This window comes from Malus sylvestris, chromosome 11 (assembly GCF_916048215.2).
Source record: "Malus sylvestris chromosome 11, drMalSylv7.2, whole genome shotgun sequence".
Classification (NCBI taxonomy): domain Eukaryota; kingdom Viridiplantae; phylum Streptophyta; class Magnoliopsida; order Rosales; family Rosaceae; genus Malus; species Malus sylvestris.
The window spans coordinates 4,399,008-4,415,839 of record NC_062270.1 but is presented as its reverse complement, the minus strand read 5'-3'; the positions used below and the strand labels follow the sequence as shown (position 1 = coordinate 4,415,839).

The 16,832-nt window shown below is 38.4% G+C and overlaps 1 protein-coding gene across 1 annotated transcript; it reads right to left on the bottom strand.

Annotated features, from left to right (window-relative positions):
* Nucleotides 1-10,572: 10,572 nt before the first annotated feature.
* LOC126590788 (B3 domain-containing transcription repressor VAL1-like) lies at nucleotides 10,573-16,617 on the bottom strand. The gene is made up of 13 exons (XM_050256296.1): nucleotides 16,247-16,617; nucleotides 15,938-16,076; nucleotides 14,965-15,046; nucleotides 14,763-14,858; nucleotides 13,680-14,320; nucleotides 13,469-13,565; nucleotides 13,111-13,285; nucleotides 12,887-12,963; nucleotides 12,353-12,769; nucleotides 12,163-12,209; nucleotides 11,806-11,919; nucleotides 11,659-11,726; nucleotides 10,573-11,527 (listed from the first exon to the last, which is right to left on the bottom strand). The coding sequence occupies exons 2-13, from the start codon at nucleotides 16,048-16,050 to the stop codon at nucleotides 10,785-10,787; spliced, it is 2,670 nt and encodes an 889-aa protein (XP_050112253.1). The 5' UTR covers nucleotides 16,051-16,076; nucleotides 16,247-16,617; the 3' UTR covers nucleotides 10,573-10,784.
* Between the last annotated feature and the right edge of the window lie 215 nt (nucleotides 16,618-16,832).

The window sequence follows — 16,832 nt, the reverse complement described above, 5'->3', positions numbered from 1 at the left end:
TTGACTATTTTAGTTTAGTGATATTTTTTTTACTTATAAGTAAGACGTATTATATTTGATTTCGTAAATAATAAGTTTAATATCAATCTATTATAATTTGCCCATTGTATAATTATATATATATATATATATTGTTTTATATTAAAAACAGAATTTGACATTTAGACCAACTCTAACTCTTAGAGTAAGTCTCAAAATTAAGCTTCTATTCCCCTTCCCCCCCCCCCCCAAACAATTTCATTCTAACCCTTAGGCCAATTTTCGGTTTTGGGTTAAAACTAAAAAATGGGCCAAATTCCGGCCAACTTTTGAGTTTGGATTAGTGGGAAAGCCCACGTGCAAGTGGAAGACAGGAAGTTGGACGACAAGCGCCCAAATTCACGCATGCCACATGAGGAACGCGCTACAGCCCACCATCAATGCTGCAAAGTGCAACCCCACCCATGTAGGTGTGCCGCCCACATGTCAGCCAAGAAAACAGAGACCAACGGCTCTTTTGGTTAACCAATGGCTCAAATTCAAATAGACAGTTGGTTATTCACGTTGATAATTACTTAATATATGAATCATGTGAGATTATGTAAACCTTGTGAGTTTTTTAGCCTATACATGATTGAACCATTATGCATCAATCTCATTCCTTCTTGTGCATATGATCTCACTGTACATGTATCTCTAGAACTTGCTTTATATTTCGCGTCTCATTCATCAATTCATGTAATAACTTGGAAGTGATATAGGCCATCTTTGGATTGTTTGAGTCTTTCATGCCTACCTTATATGCTATGTGTGTCCATAGTAGCCCGTTGAGCCTTTAACTAAGCCATTTCTTTGTTAGCCACATCTCTTTACCATGCTCCAATATTGGAGTTGAGCCCATACAAAGAAATCGATTCCTTATTGTTTTAAGAAAGTATGACATGGGTTGTGCTCTTGGGGTTTCATTTATGTAGAAAGATGGATGGAGCATGTATATTACAATGAAATGTGAATTTGATGGGTGATGTAGCTTTTGCAGATTTATGCATAGCTTTGCAGATTTGTTTCTTTCCAAAAAAAAAAAGAGAAAATTGGAGAGTGTTGATTTGTTGAAAATGTGTCTGCGGAGTATAAATTTCCTTTTAAAGTTGAGTTTGGGGAGTAGCAGGTGCTCGAGGTTTTATTATTTTGCTTTCAATTTAAGGTGGTGTGATATTGAGGTGTTGGAAAACTACTAAAGTGTACTTTCTCAAAATTTTTTATTTTTCATTAGCCTATCACCTTTAGCCCCATTACAACCGTAATAAAGTCCTATTGATCCAAAGTATTACTTAAATATTGATAGCGAGTTAGGTGGACAAGCAAGCATATGGAGGCATGTACAATGAGATCACTTGAGTGAAACACATTAACCAAAACTTATGAGTGAATGAGCGTATGTCTCGTGAGAAGCTCACATGTTTGCATATAATGATTTAAAAGAGCTTGGAATTGCATTGACATGGCTAGCTCACACATGACATTTCAACAGTTAGAGGAGTTGATCCATTAGCTTCAGATGAAGAAAGTCACGATGACATCCCTGAAGCAGTTGCAAATGAAGTGCCTGCAGAACCAGATAATGCTGATCAGGGGGAGCCTGATCAAGATGTGCCAGACCATAAGATTGCTAATCAAGGGGAGCCTAGTCAAGAGGAGCAGATTCAAGGAGAACCCAATCAGGGGGAGCCTCCAGCCCCGTAAGAGAATGAAGATCAGGTCAGAAGATCTAGCAGAAGTCGAAGACCGTCTACCAAGTATTCTTCATCAGAGTATATCATGTTGACTAATTATGGAGAGCCCAAAACTTATGAGGAGGCCAGAGCTCATAATGACAGTAATAAATGGATGAAGGCAATGGAGTCAGAGATGGATTCTTTATTAAATAATGATACTTATGAGCTGGTGGAGCTATCAAAAAGCAGAAAAACATTGAAAAACAAGTGGGTGTTCAAATTGAAAATGGACGACAACATGACAAGGTACAAGGCTCGGTTGGTTGTCAAAGGTTTTGGTCAAAAGAAAGGAGTTGACTTTGATGAGATTTTCTCACCGGTGGTGAAGATGACTTCCATTTGAGTTATCATTGGTATGGCAGCAAGCATGGATCTTGAGCTCGAGCAGTTAGACGTTAAAGCTGCATTTCTCCACGGCAACTTAGAAGAGGAGATATATATAGAGCAACCCAAGGGCTTTGAAGTCAAAGGTAAATAAACTTTAGTGTGCAAGCTCAAGAAAAGCTTATATGGTCTTAAGCAGGCTCCGAGACAGTGGAATAAGAAGTTCAACTCATTCATGGTGAGTGATGGGTACAAGAGAACTCATGCTGACTCTTGTGTCTATATCAAACAATTTTCTGGAGGTAAATTCATCATTTTATTGCTTTATGTTGATGACATGTTGATTGTCGGTCAAGATGCTTCTATGATTAAAAAGCTCAAAGAAGAGTTATCTAAGTCATTTGACATGAAAGACTTAGGGCCAGCCAAGCAGATTTTGGGCATGGAGATAATTCGTGATAGAAAATCCAAAAAGTTGTGGCTGTCACAAGAAAAGTATGTTGAACGGGTGCTTGAAAGGTTTAACATGAAAGCAACCAAACCTGTAAGCTCACCTTTAGCCAATCATATCAAGTTGAGCAAAGAGTCGTGTCCAAAAACATATGAAGAAAATGAGAAAATGGCAGTTGTTCCCTACTCTTTAGCGATAGGAAGTATCATGTATGCAATGTTGTGCATACAGCCAGATATTGCTCATGCAGTAGGCGTGGTGAGCAGGTTTCTCTCTAATCCAGGGAAAGACCGTTGGGAAGCTGTTAAGTGGATTCTCAGATATTTGAAGGGGACTTTTAAGATGTGTTTGTGCTTTGGCAGTTCCAAACCAATCTTGGAAGGATTTACAGATGCTGACATGAGAGGTGACTTGGATGGTAGAAAATCTATGTTTGGGTACTTGTTTACTTTTGCAGGGGGAGCCGTGTCTTGGCAATCCAAGTTGCAAAAGTGTGTTACTTTGTCCAAAACTGAGGCTGAATACATAGCCACTACAGAAGCATGCAAGGAGTTGTTGTGGCTGAAGCGGTTTCTCCAAGAGTTGGGTTTGAAGCAAAGTGATTATGGTGTTTATTGTGATAGTCAGAGTGCTCTGGATTTGAGCAAGAACACTACATATCATTCACGCACTAAGCACATTGATATTCGTTATCACTGGATTAGAGATGCTATCGAGAACAAGTTGCTACAGCTGAAGAAGATTCATACCGATAATAATTCTTCAGACATGTTGACAAAGGTAGTCACAAAATCAAAGTTGGAATTCTGCATTAAGGCTGCTGGGATGGACTCCAGGTAACTTGGAGTCATGATCGGAATTCCTCCCTCATGGACTGGAGGGGGAGATTGTTGGTATATGGTCCAGCCCATGATCAATGTTCTAGATTATTCTAGTAAGCAAGTGAGGTGGTTGGAGCATGCTAGACAATTCTAGCATGTTATTAAGTTGATGGAAGAAGCTAGAGAGTACTAGTTTCCTTGGTTGCAAATGGAAAGATCTAGAAGCTACAATTTTGTGGCTAGTCTAAAATTATCTATGCTAGAGGTTTGAAAAATACACTAGAATGCCAAACCCTCACCTATAAATATGGGTGTGATGTTGTAGTGAAGTAACCAATTAAGAACCAAGTGTGAGTAGCAAATGATCAAGTCCAAAGCTAGAGTTCCACTCCAAGAGTGAGAGTGAGTGTGTGTCATACTTTCTTGTATCCATCAAGCCTTGTCTTTGGCTTGGTAAGACTACTCTTGTTGTACTCATCTTTTTCATATAGTGAAGATTGATCCTTGTTTCGTGGACTTATGCATAAATTGTCGAACCACATAAATGCTTGGTGTCCATTTTCTACTTTACCTTGTGCATTCTTTATCTTGTAGTACCGACATTCCTAACAGCTCCAACAATCGAAACCTTCAAGGTAGTTTTTCCATTGGATGTCCAGCAGCAAGCATCGGTAGATTCTTGGGTCCAGTTTGCATTGGCCAAGAGGACAGACTGTCTCATCTTCAACTTTTTGGGAAGATGGAACCAAGTAAACGCCAAAGATATATTCTCGACTTGCTACAGGTTAAGGGTGCAACACCTTCCTTTGGCCCTTGACAGAACTGCCTGTGATGGTTTTGGGTACCTGAAAATCTTGAGTATGCAGAAGGTGGAGCTGGAAGGAGAGGAGATTTCTTTCCTCGTTCGAAACTGTCTAAAACTCCACGAGTTATCTCTCACATGTGTTCCATCTTTGGAGACAATAGTTCTTAACAATTCTCGATCCCTCGAACTAATCAAGATTTCAAATTGTCATCACATTGAGTCCATCGTCGTTTCTCTACCAAACCTGCGGAATTTCTCGTACAACGGAAGGTTTGTTGACATACAAATTGAGAGGGCACCCACGCTTTGGAAACTTTCGCTAAAGGAGCAGCCTGATGTCCTTGATAGGGATGTGCAAAATACCCATGGGTTTGGGTAACCGCGGTTACCCGCCCATTTAAAGTTGGTGGTTACGATTATGGGTAACCGTTTAGACAAATAAACAGTTATGGGTATAACCGTTTATCCGTGAAATTTAAATGGGCGGTTATGGGTATTATCCGCGATTATAACAGATATCCATCGATTATGGGTATTACCCGCAGTTATAACGGGTATTCATTTACCCATTTAATTTAATATATGTAAAATTAAAAAAAATTAAAAACCCTCATAGAACTCACAACTCAGTTATTCTCTCTCTCCGTTTCTCGACTTCGACTCGACCTCACCAGCGACCTCGCTTAGACAAAGCCCAGAAGCAAAGGCACTGCACATATAGTGCTCATGGCGGAATTAATCGCGAGTGTTTTGGACAGCCTAAGACTCAACTGGCTAGCAGGAAAAAGAAGGGAAAGCTCTACCTCTGCGCAGTGGTGCTTCTTCTTAAACAACGACAGTTGAACAGGTCATGAGAGTTGTTGGTACTTTTGTTGTTTCTCGGAGCTTATGTGGAATGTGAAACATGTTTGAACTACTTCAAGTTCAAGTTGTCTGCCTTCGGTGCCCTAACCACATTGTTGCTACAACTTTTACTTATGAATGAAAAATTATAATGGATGATTAAAATTATAGATCCAAGGTTCAAGTGTTTAGTTTCGGAATATTTTGGAGCTTTGATTCATCTAGTATTGAAGATAATTACTACTTTTTGTTTTTAGAAGCTTTACTTTGTAATCATATGGATTATAATTAAAGACTTGCTTGGGTGTAGCAGAAAAATATCGTTCGTAAACTATTATTTCAATTATTGGAATTGTATGAGGACTTAAATGATTAAAATAGGGAAATACGTGCTAAAATGTACCTATAACGGTGTTTAATTGTCAGAAAACGAAAATTATGACAAAATTTTCTTTTGTAATTTTCAAGTTGTTAAAAAAAACATGTAGACGGGTGAAAAAAAGAGTAAATGGGTAAAAAAAGATAAACGGGTTCAAAAACGGGTAAATGGTTATGGTTATGGTTAAATGGGTAAATTAGGGGTGGGTTCAAAAAACCGAAAACCGAAAACCAAACCGAACCGAAGCCGAAAACCAAACCGAACCGAAACTGCCAAACTGAACCGAATCGAATCTGGTTGGTTCGGTTTCGGTTTTTGAGGTCCGGAAACAGAACCGAACCGAAAAAAAATCATATATAAATTCTAAAAAAAACATGTTGGCGCCGAGGTTTGAACCCCTTCCCTACAGCTTGCAATTAATTGTTGCCAGCCAACTTAACTATAGGCTTTGAGGTGTTATAATTGTATCAGTAAGCTATTTATAGGTTTCTTATATTTAATGCTTTATAAAATTTCTTAACTTTACAAACCCTAGCCGTCTCACACTTTGTCTCACTTCCCATTTCAGATTTCAAACACTCTCCCCTCCGCTACTTCCTCTATTTGCCTTTGCTTCCTCAGCCTCTCTCTCTTTCTCTCTCTCTCTCTCCTTCCTTTCTTCCTCCAAATCACTCTCTCTCCAGTCTTCTCATGTCCTCCTCGCGGATTCCTTCTTCCAAACCATGATTTTCCCTCGCCCCTTTCGAATCAAAACCTCCTCCAAATTGGAAGATTCTAATCCGGGTTTTTCGATCTCTCACAGGTAATTTTTGAATCAAAACTAATATGATTTATAATTTTATATTGTGATTTACTGAATTAAAATGGGTTTTTCTTTTAATTATTTGTTGGGATTTTGCATGTTATAATCTTTGCAGATTTGTTGGGATTTTATATTGTAATTTTCGTATTCATTTGCAGATTTGTTGGGATTTTATATTGTGATTTACTGAATTAAAATGGGTTTTTCTTTTAATTATTAGTTGGGATTTTGCATGTTATAATCTTTGCAGATTTGTTGGGATTTTATATTGTAATTTTCGTATTCATTTGCAGATTTGTTCCAGTTCGTATTTATTTGCAGATTTATTCCAATGTAGATTTGCATATTTGTTCCAGTTCATATTCATTTGCACCAACACCCAAGAAGTTTTTGCATCTTCAGTGCTCGCAATCAATCGTTGCAGATTTGTTACAAATTAAAAAAAAATCATGGAAAATACCGAACCGGACTGAAACCAAACCAAAAAAAACCAAAACCGAAAAAAACCGAACCGAAAAAATTTGAACCGAACCGAACCGAAATTTCGGTTTGGTTTCGTTTTTTGCTAAAAACCAAACCGTTTCAAACCGAACCCAGCCCTAGGGTAAATAGTTATGGTTAAATGGGTACACGGTTATGGGTATGGATAATCGTTTATAAACGGTTATGGTTATGGGTGTAACCATTTATACAATTACCCAATGGGTAAACAGTTATACGGGTATGAATATAAATGGTTATGGGTAAATAAGTGCGGTTACCCGCCCATTATAACTATTGCCCATCCCTAGTCCTTGATGAAACCAAAGACCTTCGCCATACGCTGTTCAACAGAATCAGCTCAGCCATTCCTCAGCTGACCTACCTCTGCCTGGATCTGTCAGGGATGGTTAGTCCTTTATATGCTTTTTAAGTAGTTAGGCCATAAATGAATTTTCTTGGTATCTTTAATCTGAAGTATAATTTTCTTTCAGACTCGCATAAAAGTACATCATGTTCCCGCACTGCCGAAATTGACAGATTTGCGGCTAGTTCTTGATCCCGAAGAGAAGATGGTCATGCACCAAATTTCCAACTTCTTGAGAGCAGCCTTAACTTTGTCGACCTTTGTGTGGCAGTTTGCTGCACCAATAGTTGGCGATGGGCAGGTTGTAAGGCCTGATGCCCTAGCGGTAAGCACTACATTGAAACAAATCGAGTTTTGCGGGTACATCGATTCGGAAAACGTTGTTGATCTAGGAAATTTTGTAAGGGTGTGTGCACCAGAGTTAGCAAATGCAATAGTCCACCTCGCAGGTAACCAGCCCATGGTCGTTTTGGCGTTCAGCCTACAATTGACATGTAAAGAAGGGCTTGCAAGCAAGGTGAAGCATTTCCTCAAACATGTCAATCGTAGGCCGAACGCCAAAACGACCATAGGCTGGTTACCTGTGAGGTGGACTATTGCATTTGCTAACTCTGGTGCACACACCCTTACAAAATTTCCTAGATCAACAGCGTTTTCCGAATCGATGTACCCGCAAAACTCGATTTGCTTCAATGTAGTGCTTACCACTAGGGCATCAGGCCTTACAATCTGCCCATCGCCAACTATTGGTGCAGCAAACTGCCACACAAAGGTCGACAAAGTTAAGGCTGCTCTCAAGAAGTTGGAAATTTGGTGCAGGACCATCTTCTCTCCGGGATCAAGAACTAGCCGCAAATCTGTCAGTTTCGGCAGTGCGGGAACATGATGTACTTTTATGCGAGTCTGAAAGAAAATTATACTTCAGATTAAAGATACCAAGAAAATTCATTTATGGCCTAACTACAAAATTTCCTAGATCAACAGCGTTTTTCGAATCGATGTACCCGCAAAACTCGATTTGCTTCAATGTAGTGCCCACCGCTTGCAAGCCCTTCTTCACATGTTCTTATAAATGCAGTGGATTGGTGGTTTGATTTGATAGGGGTTTGATTTGAGAGGAAAAACGTCTTTCAACAAGATTCTTATAAGGGAAATTTTATTTAAACTCATCTAACCTATTTTTACACCCAATTTACTCTTTTCACCAATTTGATTTTTAACTAAACTATTATTATCTCTTTAAACCCAAATTTAATACCTAATATACCCCTATAAACCTAATTCAGTATGTAGATTTATTTTTACACCCATTCAATTTTTTAGTCAGATGTAAGATTGAAATCGAAGAAGAAGACTAAGAAGGAGAATGAGTTGCTGCTCCATTTATAGGGACAAGGCTCACCTAGATCCCGAGATGTAACCCTCAAAGTTAGTAAAACTAAAGATGGCAATGGATATTTTGTAATCCAATAATTGCTTAGTGCAGAGATTTTCCAATGCAGGAAACAATGTTGGCAACTTTGAGCCAATAAATCATTAGCTTATAAAATGTTTTAGTCCTTGGGAAATCGAAAAATAAACCCCCAAAAGAATCAACAAGACTGCAGAATCAAGGTTCAAGATTTTTCTCGAAAAAAATCCCTTCACATCAGTGGCAATTCAATGGGAAAGTCCAGACTTCCTCAACTCGAAAAATCTTCCATAAAGCAAAAAATTATAAGCTCATGAAGGACTCACCACCCAACCAAACATGCCTGAAAGATATACACATGTGGAACCATAAACCTTAAAGACATCGTTCAATTTGACAAGTTCTAAACTTTAAAAAATTGAAATCGACCGAACAAAAAATTCATAAATTGAGTCATACCTTGGTTAGAGAATTCAAAACTTCAAAATCACCATCCATCAATAGAAAATTTTATTTTTCTCTATGAGAGCTATTAGGGTTTTAGCATAATGAACGTATGATAAACAAAGAATGATCGTATGGTTTAATTATAGTGTTTGGGTTTATTGATAAATTTGAGTTTTATTATTAATTTCATTTTGTACTTAATAATAATTATGCAATAGAGTAAAATAGATAATTAACATTCAAAATTTTAAGTTGGATGTAAAAAGAGGTTGCATAGGTTTAAATAAAATTTCCCTTCTTATAAATGCAGTGGATTGGTGGTTTCCTTTTTATCGCTCTGTTTCTATCGAAATTTGGGGATGTTTGGGCGTTGCCCTTGTATTTTCTTTCTTGCTGTTTGGCTCCTGGTTCAGGATTCAGGGAGGGTTATATGGATATCACAATCTTCTGTTTGGCTCCCTTCATCTTCCCTGTTTGCAATACTAATCTGTACAGTTGGTTAAGCTGGTTTCTGATGAGGTTTTTTTTATTACAAACCTATGAAAAAAAGTCTATGAATGTCGCCAAGTGAATAGTTATTTTTTATAAGGTTGGGATTTAAAACAAAGCAAATAAAAACAAACCGATATTGACCCTTGGAGTGCGATGGTTTCTTCCTCAAATTTAGATAAAGACGTCTTTTGTGTTTGAATCAAAGAAAATTAGATACATCGTGAATAAATTAGGTTTAAATTGATTCTTAAACCCTTAGTTTATTATGAACTGCATCCCATGTTTCTATTATTTGAAGAAAAAACTAAATAAATCAACAATAAAATTGGATATAAATCAACGTGAATAACTGATGTGTGCTGGTATCAAAACATTGGTCTTCACTCTCTTTTTTTGTTTGAAAAACGGGGTTAAAAGAAAGAGTCCAAACAAACTTACTCAATAATGAATCTAGACCGGGACATCTCAAGGTAATTCTCATAAATAAAACTAATTGAACAAGAACGAAGAGTATCAAAATAAAAATTACCTAAATCTAAATCAAGATTATAGGTTGCTAAACTGTCTGCCACAAAGTTCTTCTCTCTGTAGACATGTCGAAGTTTGTATTGCCAAGATCTTGAAAGCAATTCTCGACAAGCCAAAAAACAAGGAGACCTTGCAACACCAAATAAAATGTGACTGGAGAGTCTAATTCCATTAGTAATTTATCAATTCGTATTCTCCATGCCAATGGTAAGCCTTCACTCTTTGCTTGGTGAATTTTAACGCCCAGTTGATGAAACAAAAATGGCCGATTAATATTGTCGATGGACAAATAAACTATGATTTCTTGCATTTTGTATCTGTTTGGATTCAAAGATGGAGCAGCATTTTAAAAGAGAAAATTAAACATGAGTATGATTGAGCAAACAAAAAAAAGAGAGACACTTGGGAATTTCACTGAAAATTTGTAATATTTATCAAGATTAACGTAATAGTTTAGGAAAATAAAAAATTTGACAGGGGGGCACTTGTATAGGGCTTCCACAAAAAGGAGTGATTGCGCTCCGGCTCGGCTCGGGAGAGGTTATGAAAGGGACGAATTCGTGGGTAGATAAAATGTTATCTGTGAATGCGTCGTTGATGGAAATTTTTTTCCGTAGGTTTGATTTCTTAAGTAATCTCGTCCGAATCCGATTCCCGCAACAGGGAAGTGTTCATCAACTGTGCATATGGCAATTTTCAACCTTCATCGATTCGTCTGTTTCAACCTTAGAGATAAAGGTAAAATTTGTCCAGACGAACAAAGAAACAAAATTACATTCACTGGCTATGAAGACTCGTAAAGATGTATAGCACTGCCCTATAAATAAAGCCAAATAAAGATATATTTCCGACAAAAAAGAAGGGCCACGGCCGGATTGTTTCAGTCCTCATCACCTCTACCCTCCAAGTCCCACGCCGCTGCAACGGATGAAAGGCTGCCTTCATTACACAGGAGTTTATCAGTCTCCGCAGTATCTTGTGCACGTAAAGAAGAACCAAGACCGGCCTGTGGCTCGCACATTCTGTTTGTGAGGCCACTTTCCTTCGTGCTGTTCTTTACTGGTTGTTGAGCAACGGCGTCAGCAAGTCTCAACAAGGTCAATCCTGAAACCTGCACATAATTGTGTTTGGGCTCACAATTCAGATCAATTTGTCCAGCGCATGAACTTTCTGCCACGTCAGCTTGAATTCTCTTCTCGCAGCTGCTTCCATTCTCCGATGAGTGATTCATATGCAACTCAATCTCTGTTGACATGCCATTCATTTCTGATTCGTCCTTGTGGTCATTATTATCCCTGTGGGCATTCTCCATTTCACGTTCTGATTTGCGTTTCCTCTTGTTCATCATCAGGGTTTTGAAGCGCCGTTTTACTGTCATGCATACGTTGCATGTGCATGTTGGCTTGTGCTTGCCCTTCCCGCTTGGGGGTTGAATACATACTATGCAAGTGCAACCTGGGCGATGGCGCGGATGTCTGGTTGTGGCTCCAACTGATTGTTCATCAGCGTAATCCACACTATCTCCCAGAATGGCAGCACTAGCACTAGCCAGGGCATCCAAGCCAGAAGGTTCGTGTTCCTGGGCTTCATTATGGTTCACTACGATTCTTCGCTTCTTTAAATCTGAGTGAAAAACAGAAAAACAAAAATTTATCAATGCCTAATTTGACAGATGTGGTTGGGAACGATACGTGCATGCATGTTTGATAAATGTATTATATAAAAGAGAAGGGACACAAAGGTTCAAGTTATACCTTTGCTTGGTCTTAGAAGATTATCCAATTCCTCTTGGCTCACCTCCTCTGGTGCAGAACATGAGCACCTGCGAAGATATAAAATAAACACAATCAATCTTGCCTCTCAGTGATCTCATGGAAGAAGATTAAAGATTTAAGTTGCACCTGTTTATATCCCAAGAATTTTCAAAGCACGTCCACTTTGGAGGAAGAAGAACGTCAACAGGCAACCTCCGCCACTTGGAACAATCATCACACCGAGCCCATTGTTCCTGTCTCCTGGATATAAGTTCCAGATTTCACAATGCAAGGACAAAGTTAGTCAGTTTACAGTAGAGGGCCTACTTATCAGGCGCATGCTTATGTGCCAAATAGTTTCAATCACTACATTTTAATAGTGGTTTTTTTTTATTTCAAGAAGCTTGAAGATGCTCTTTCAGGTGGCTAGGTATAAATTAAATACAGCCCTCTTTCTTGATATGATAAAAGTAACATAACACGTTATATCTCAGAAGTACTTACTCAGATTCGGCAATGAATAGAGATCTCTTCCCAAAAACTGGGGGCTCCTGGAAGAAATGAACAACATTGATCAGTCAACTCACCAAAGAACACAATGGAGTTTGTAACTTTTAACGGATTGAATCTGTCAAAGAATCTTAACACACATGACTTCATATAGCAAGAGGGACACTGACTATGACATACTTACATCATACTCTTCGAATTCATGATCTTCTATAGTGACAATGCTTGGTTTGACACTCAGGGGTGGACGAAGCAAGTCCTGTGCTTCTTCCCATGTCAGTCTCAGCTCCAGAACATCTTCACTATGCAAGAGCAACCTCTTACTTTTAGGCCCAATATTTCGGGCCCTCTTCTTGTCAGAATTCGACACAGGCTTCTGCTGCAGATCCTCACTTGTAAAGTGACTATGGTTCTCATTACTATGCAAACTTGTATCCCCATCAGCCAAATGCAAATGTCCTGATAGAGCATTTAGGTCTTTGCTTCCTGTACTCATTTGATAAATACTAGAGTGACCACTTCCTGTTACCAGATTCTCAACAACGCTAGGACAGGAAGTTTCCCCAGGAGTTCCATTGGGAAGGAAAGATGTTTGGGATTCCTAATTATTTAACATTTGTGTAGAAATGTCAGATTCCATCAGAACAAAAGAACACAAACACAGTATGAAAGTAAGAGGGTGAAGAATTTCAAGAAAAATGAAATTATGACACTTGACCTGCACATCTAAACATCTTGATGCCTTACGAAACCCAATTACAAGTCTGCCTCCGGGGTCTATCCGACTGAATGTCACTGCAACAAAAAGAATCACATCCAAATCTAGACTTCAGCTGTCTTTTTCTATGACGAAAGGAATGAGAAAGCTAATGAAATAACTGGAAAGATGAAAATATGTGGACTTTTTATCTTTCCTCTAAGCCAGAATATAGATAAGCATACCAGTATCACCAGCTTGAAGTTCCATAGACTGTATGCAAGGCGTTACTCCTTCTAAAACATACATCCTGCTATTATTATTTGGCCAAAATCTGAACTGAAACGTCCATTCATTACCCTTGACATCTTGAATCCTTATAGGAAGGCCTTCTGATTGAGAAATAGGAGGAAAGTATGCCTGCATTCACTTCCAGTTCATACAAATGTGGCAAAGGGGAAAGAACACATACACAAACATGGGGAAATGTAAGGAAAGCAAACGAAAAAAAATTAATCCCCACCTAAACTTCCCGAAACTAATAAATAACATAATCTTGAATTCATAAAATGCCTTCAAAGAAATTAACTTGTTAATTTTTACCTCAGCACATGCTTTTGGGAGAACCAGACGACCAATTCGACCTGCATCACTGGCACTCAATACCTTCTCGAACAGTGGCACAATAGTAGAATTCAAACTGAAAAACATTTAAGGAAAATACTACATTCAAATTGACAGATAATCATAGCATATATTTACTAACTAAGAAATGTTCTGCACCAAATAGAAATATAAAAGCAATTAAGGATACTCTCCAGCTAATTTCTGCAGCTCTTGGTCAGTAATCCTTGGCCAGTATCGAGGAAGTAACTGACTCTTCCCTCGCCCTTCAGCAGGTGGCCTTGCAACACGCACATTATGGATAGGAGGGGGAGGTCTCAAGGGTCTGGGAAAAATAGGCCGAATTTTTTGCCCCTGTTGGAAGGAAGAAGACATCTTGCTCTGATCTCTTCTCTCCAAAATTCCCCCAGTAAAGGGTTGAGCAAAGTTTGGAGTAGCAGATGGGCCTCCCAAAGTCATACTCAAAGACGGCTCAGAGGACGACTTATTCATATCTTTGACCTCTATCATTATTCTACCATTGTCTGGTTTGGCAAATGTTAATGATCCAAAAGATGGCCTAGTGATACTAGAAAATCCTGGGCCAACTTCCCCCCTTGGATAAGTAACTTCTTCTCGTTTGGTTTGCACAGGAGATACATTTATTTCACCTCTCTGAGATTGAGACGAAAGGTTGGATTCATTAGCTTCCATGACTTGGCACAATTGCAAAAGTTCTCCCTCATTAGCAGTATCACTTAATGCTCCATTCTGAGGAACAGTTGATTGGTGATCACCGAAATCACTTATTTTCAATCCACCAAATCCATTTAAAACATCACCATCCTGAATCTGCACATAAGAAAATAAGAATCCATGAAATTCCTATAGGTCATCTTTGTGTGTATGTGAGCTAGAGTGAGAAATGGAGACGGATACATTGTGACAGATAAAGACCAATTGCTTACGTATACATTGATTACCGATAGAGGATATCTAAAAATACTATTGGGAACCTGTGAGCACTTCACAGTATGTCAACCATAATATTTTTCCATCTACTTGAATAGGTTTGCCATTGAGCAAGTGAAAACAGACGAATCAATGTTATGAATTTACGTAAGTATGAAATAAGATACATATATGTACGTATATAATCTATGTTCTAAAGAATGAAGTTAACTATCAACCATGGAAGCAGATGGGAGAGTTTAATGCAAACAAAGGATACGGTGGAGATAAAGATAGTGACTTATAATGGGTATATAATAACCAAAAACCTAATTGTTCATACCACGTGAGGTTGAGAAGCACAGCCAATGCACCCTATACCTCCAAAATCCAGGCACTCATACAATGTCTCTGAGACTATGCATCCACAGTGGAGAGGCTGCACAAAATTGAATAATTTTCTAAAGTAAAGTCAGAGAGAGTAACGGAGTGGTGTGAAGAGAGCTTGAATACTATTTTTTTACATGACCAAACTGCAAGCTAACCTTGTGGCACAAATTGCAGTCCCTCCAACCAGTTTCCCCAGAATGGAATGTATTGCAGTAAACTGAATTCTCATACTCAACTCTGGAGTACACGCAATGCCATGACCAAGCAACGGAAATATATTTAAACCAACAGGGGAAATATGTAAGTATTTATAAGAATACAAAAAAAAAAAGAACCAACCATAATGATATGGCATGTTTACAACATAAAGTGTCAGATATTGGGAGCAAACAAACAAACTAAAAGAGGATAATTCTTTCCACGATACTAACGTCTGATATCAAGTGACTTCTGAAAGACTAATATCCAGTTCAAAAGAGAGTGAAGTCATCTGTTCCCGTTAAGCTTTCAATCCGCATAAAACGATAAAATACAATTGCAAGTAATATAAAATGCAAAATATTGGAACATTTGAAACAACAGCAACTGATAGGAAAACATAAGCACTCCTGCCTACTACATTAAGATGAATATGGCTATAGTTAGGTTCTACAAAGGTTAGCTGATATAATTTCGGCTCCAATTACTTGGGAATAAATAATTTCACAATTTTCTTATTCATACATAAATTAGCCGGACCACAAGGATAGCAAAAACTCAGCACACTATCAAAGATACTCTTTAAGGCAATAAAAAGGTAAACAATTTTCTTGTTCTTGCAATTTCTCCTTTACATCAAATAAATTAAAAGCTACTAGCTTTTTAGTATTTCTAGTAAGGATTTTAATTATAACCCGATTATATGTTGATCGTCGACAATTCCGCTCATTCCTTCATGGCCGACGATAAAAATAGAAGCAGTTCATGAACAATGCAATAAGTCCTAACCCACAATACACATAAAATCCCACGTAAAGAACCACAACCCATATTCCCATAATGCCCTCGCAACACCCTACTACCAACAACTGAACAGCTGAAAGATCAAAACTTTGCTAAGCAAAAATTAAAAAGAGGGAAAAAATTTACCCGCACTTGTAGCAGAGATGGGCAAAACCACCGGATCGCAAAGGCCAACCTGTCTTCCATTCGTGCGTATTGGCCATCCTACACGAAGGATTCATGCAAATCTTGGACTCCATCGCCCCAAATTCAAGCTCTCCAAACCCTTAAATCAAACAAAACAGAGCAATCAAACCCAAATCCCTAAAGCTCTTTCGATCAAAAGATAGAAATTTAAACAGAAACCCCAGCATTAAACACAATCATACACAACATTTGAGATTTGGGCAACTATTAAACAAAAACGTAATTAAAAAAAAATAGCAAAGAACAAACCTTGTTTTACCCAAATCGAAACCCAAATCTCGAAAACGACTAGTCATCCAAGAACAGAGCAGAAACCCACTCTGGAAACCAACCAGCCACGGCGGAGGCTGCGGCGGCGAGCTCGATACAGTGAGCTGATGAAGAAGAAACGAGTCAAAACTCAGTCAGCCGGGTTTTACCGTTCACGAACGTAATTAGTGGGGAGTGGGGTTTTTGGGGGTCTGTGTGGGTAAGACCAGGAGAGAAAACGTGCATTTAAGAGAGAGAGAGAGGGAGGGAAGAGGGAGGGAGAGAGAGAGAGAGAGAGTGCATGCAAAGCAACAGATGCACAAAATGCATGCACGACACTTGAAGACACGCCGCTTAACACAAGTCGTCTCCTTTTGTACTCCATGTATAGAAATTTGTATTTAGAGAGAGAAAGTGAGGAGAGAGAAAGGGAGGAGTGAGAGTATTCCTATTAGGACAGTGATGTGATACGATGACCCGACGGTTTCGTTATGGGCTTTTTGGTTGGAAAATGATTATCTCTTATTTTATTCTCATCTTTTTCCCTATTCTTCTTTTACATATTATTTTTTGTTTTATTATCTTT

Bases quoted from the DNA above. Each gene is read 5' to 3' on its own strand.
- LOC126590788 (XM_050256296.1), bottom strand. From the start codon at position 16,050: ATGGAGTCCAAGATTTGCATGAATCCTTCGTGTAGGATGGCCAATACG. The intron at 14,859-14,964 runs GTTAGCTTGCAG...AATTTTGTGCAG, and splicing joins ACTGCAATTTGTGCCACAAG to CCTCTCCACTGTGGATGCAT. The intron at 14,321-14,762 runs GTATGAACAATT...TCTTATGTGCAG, and splicing joins GTGCTTCTCAACCTCACGTG to ATTCAGGATGGTGATGTTTT.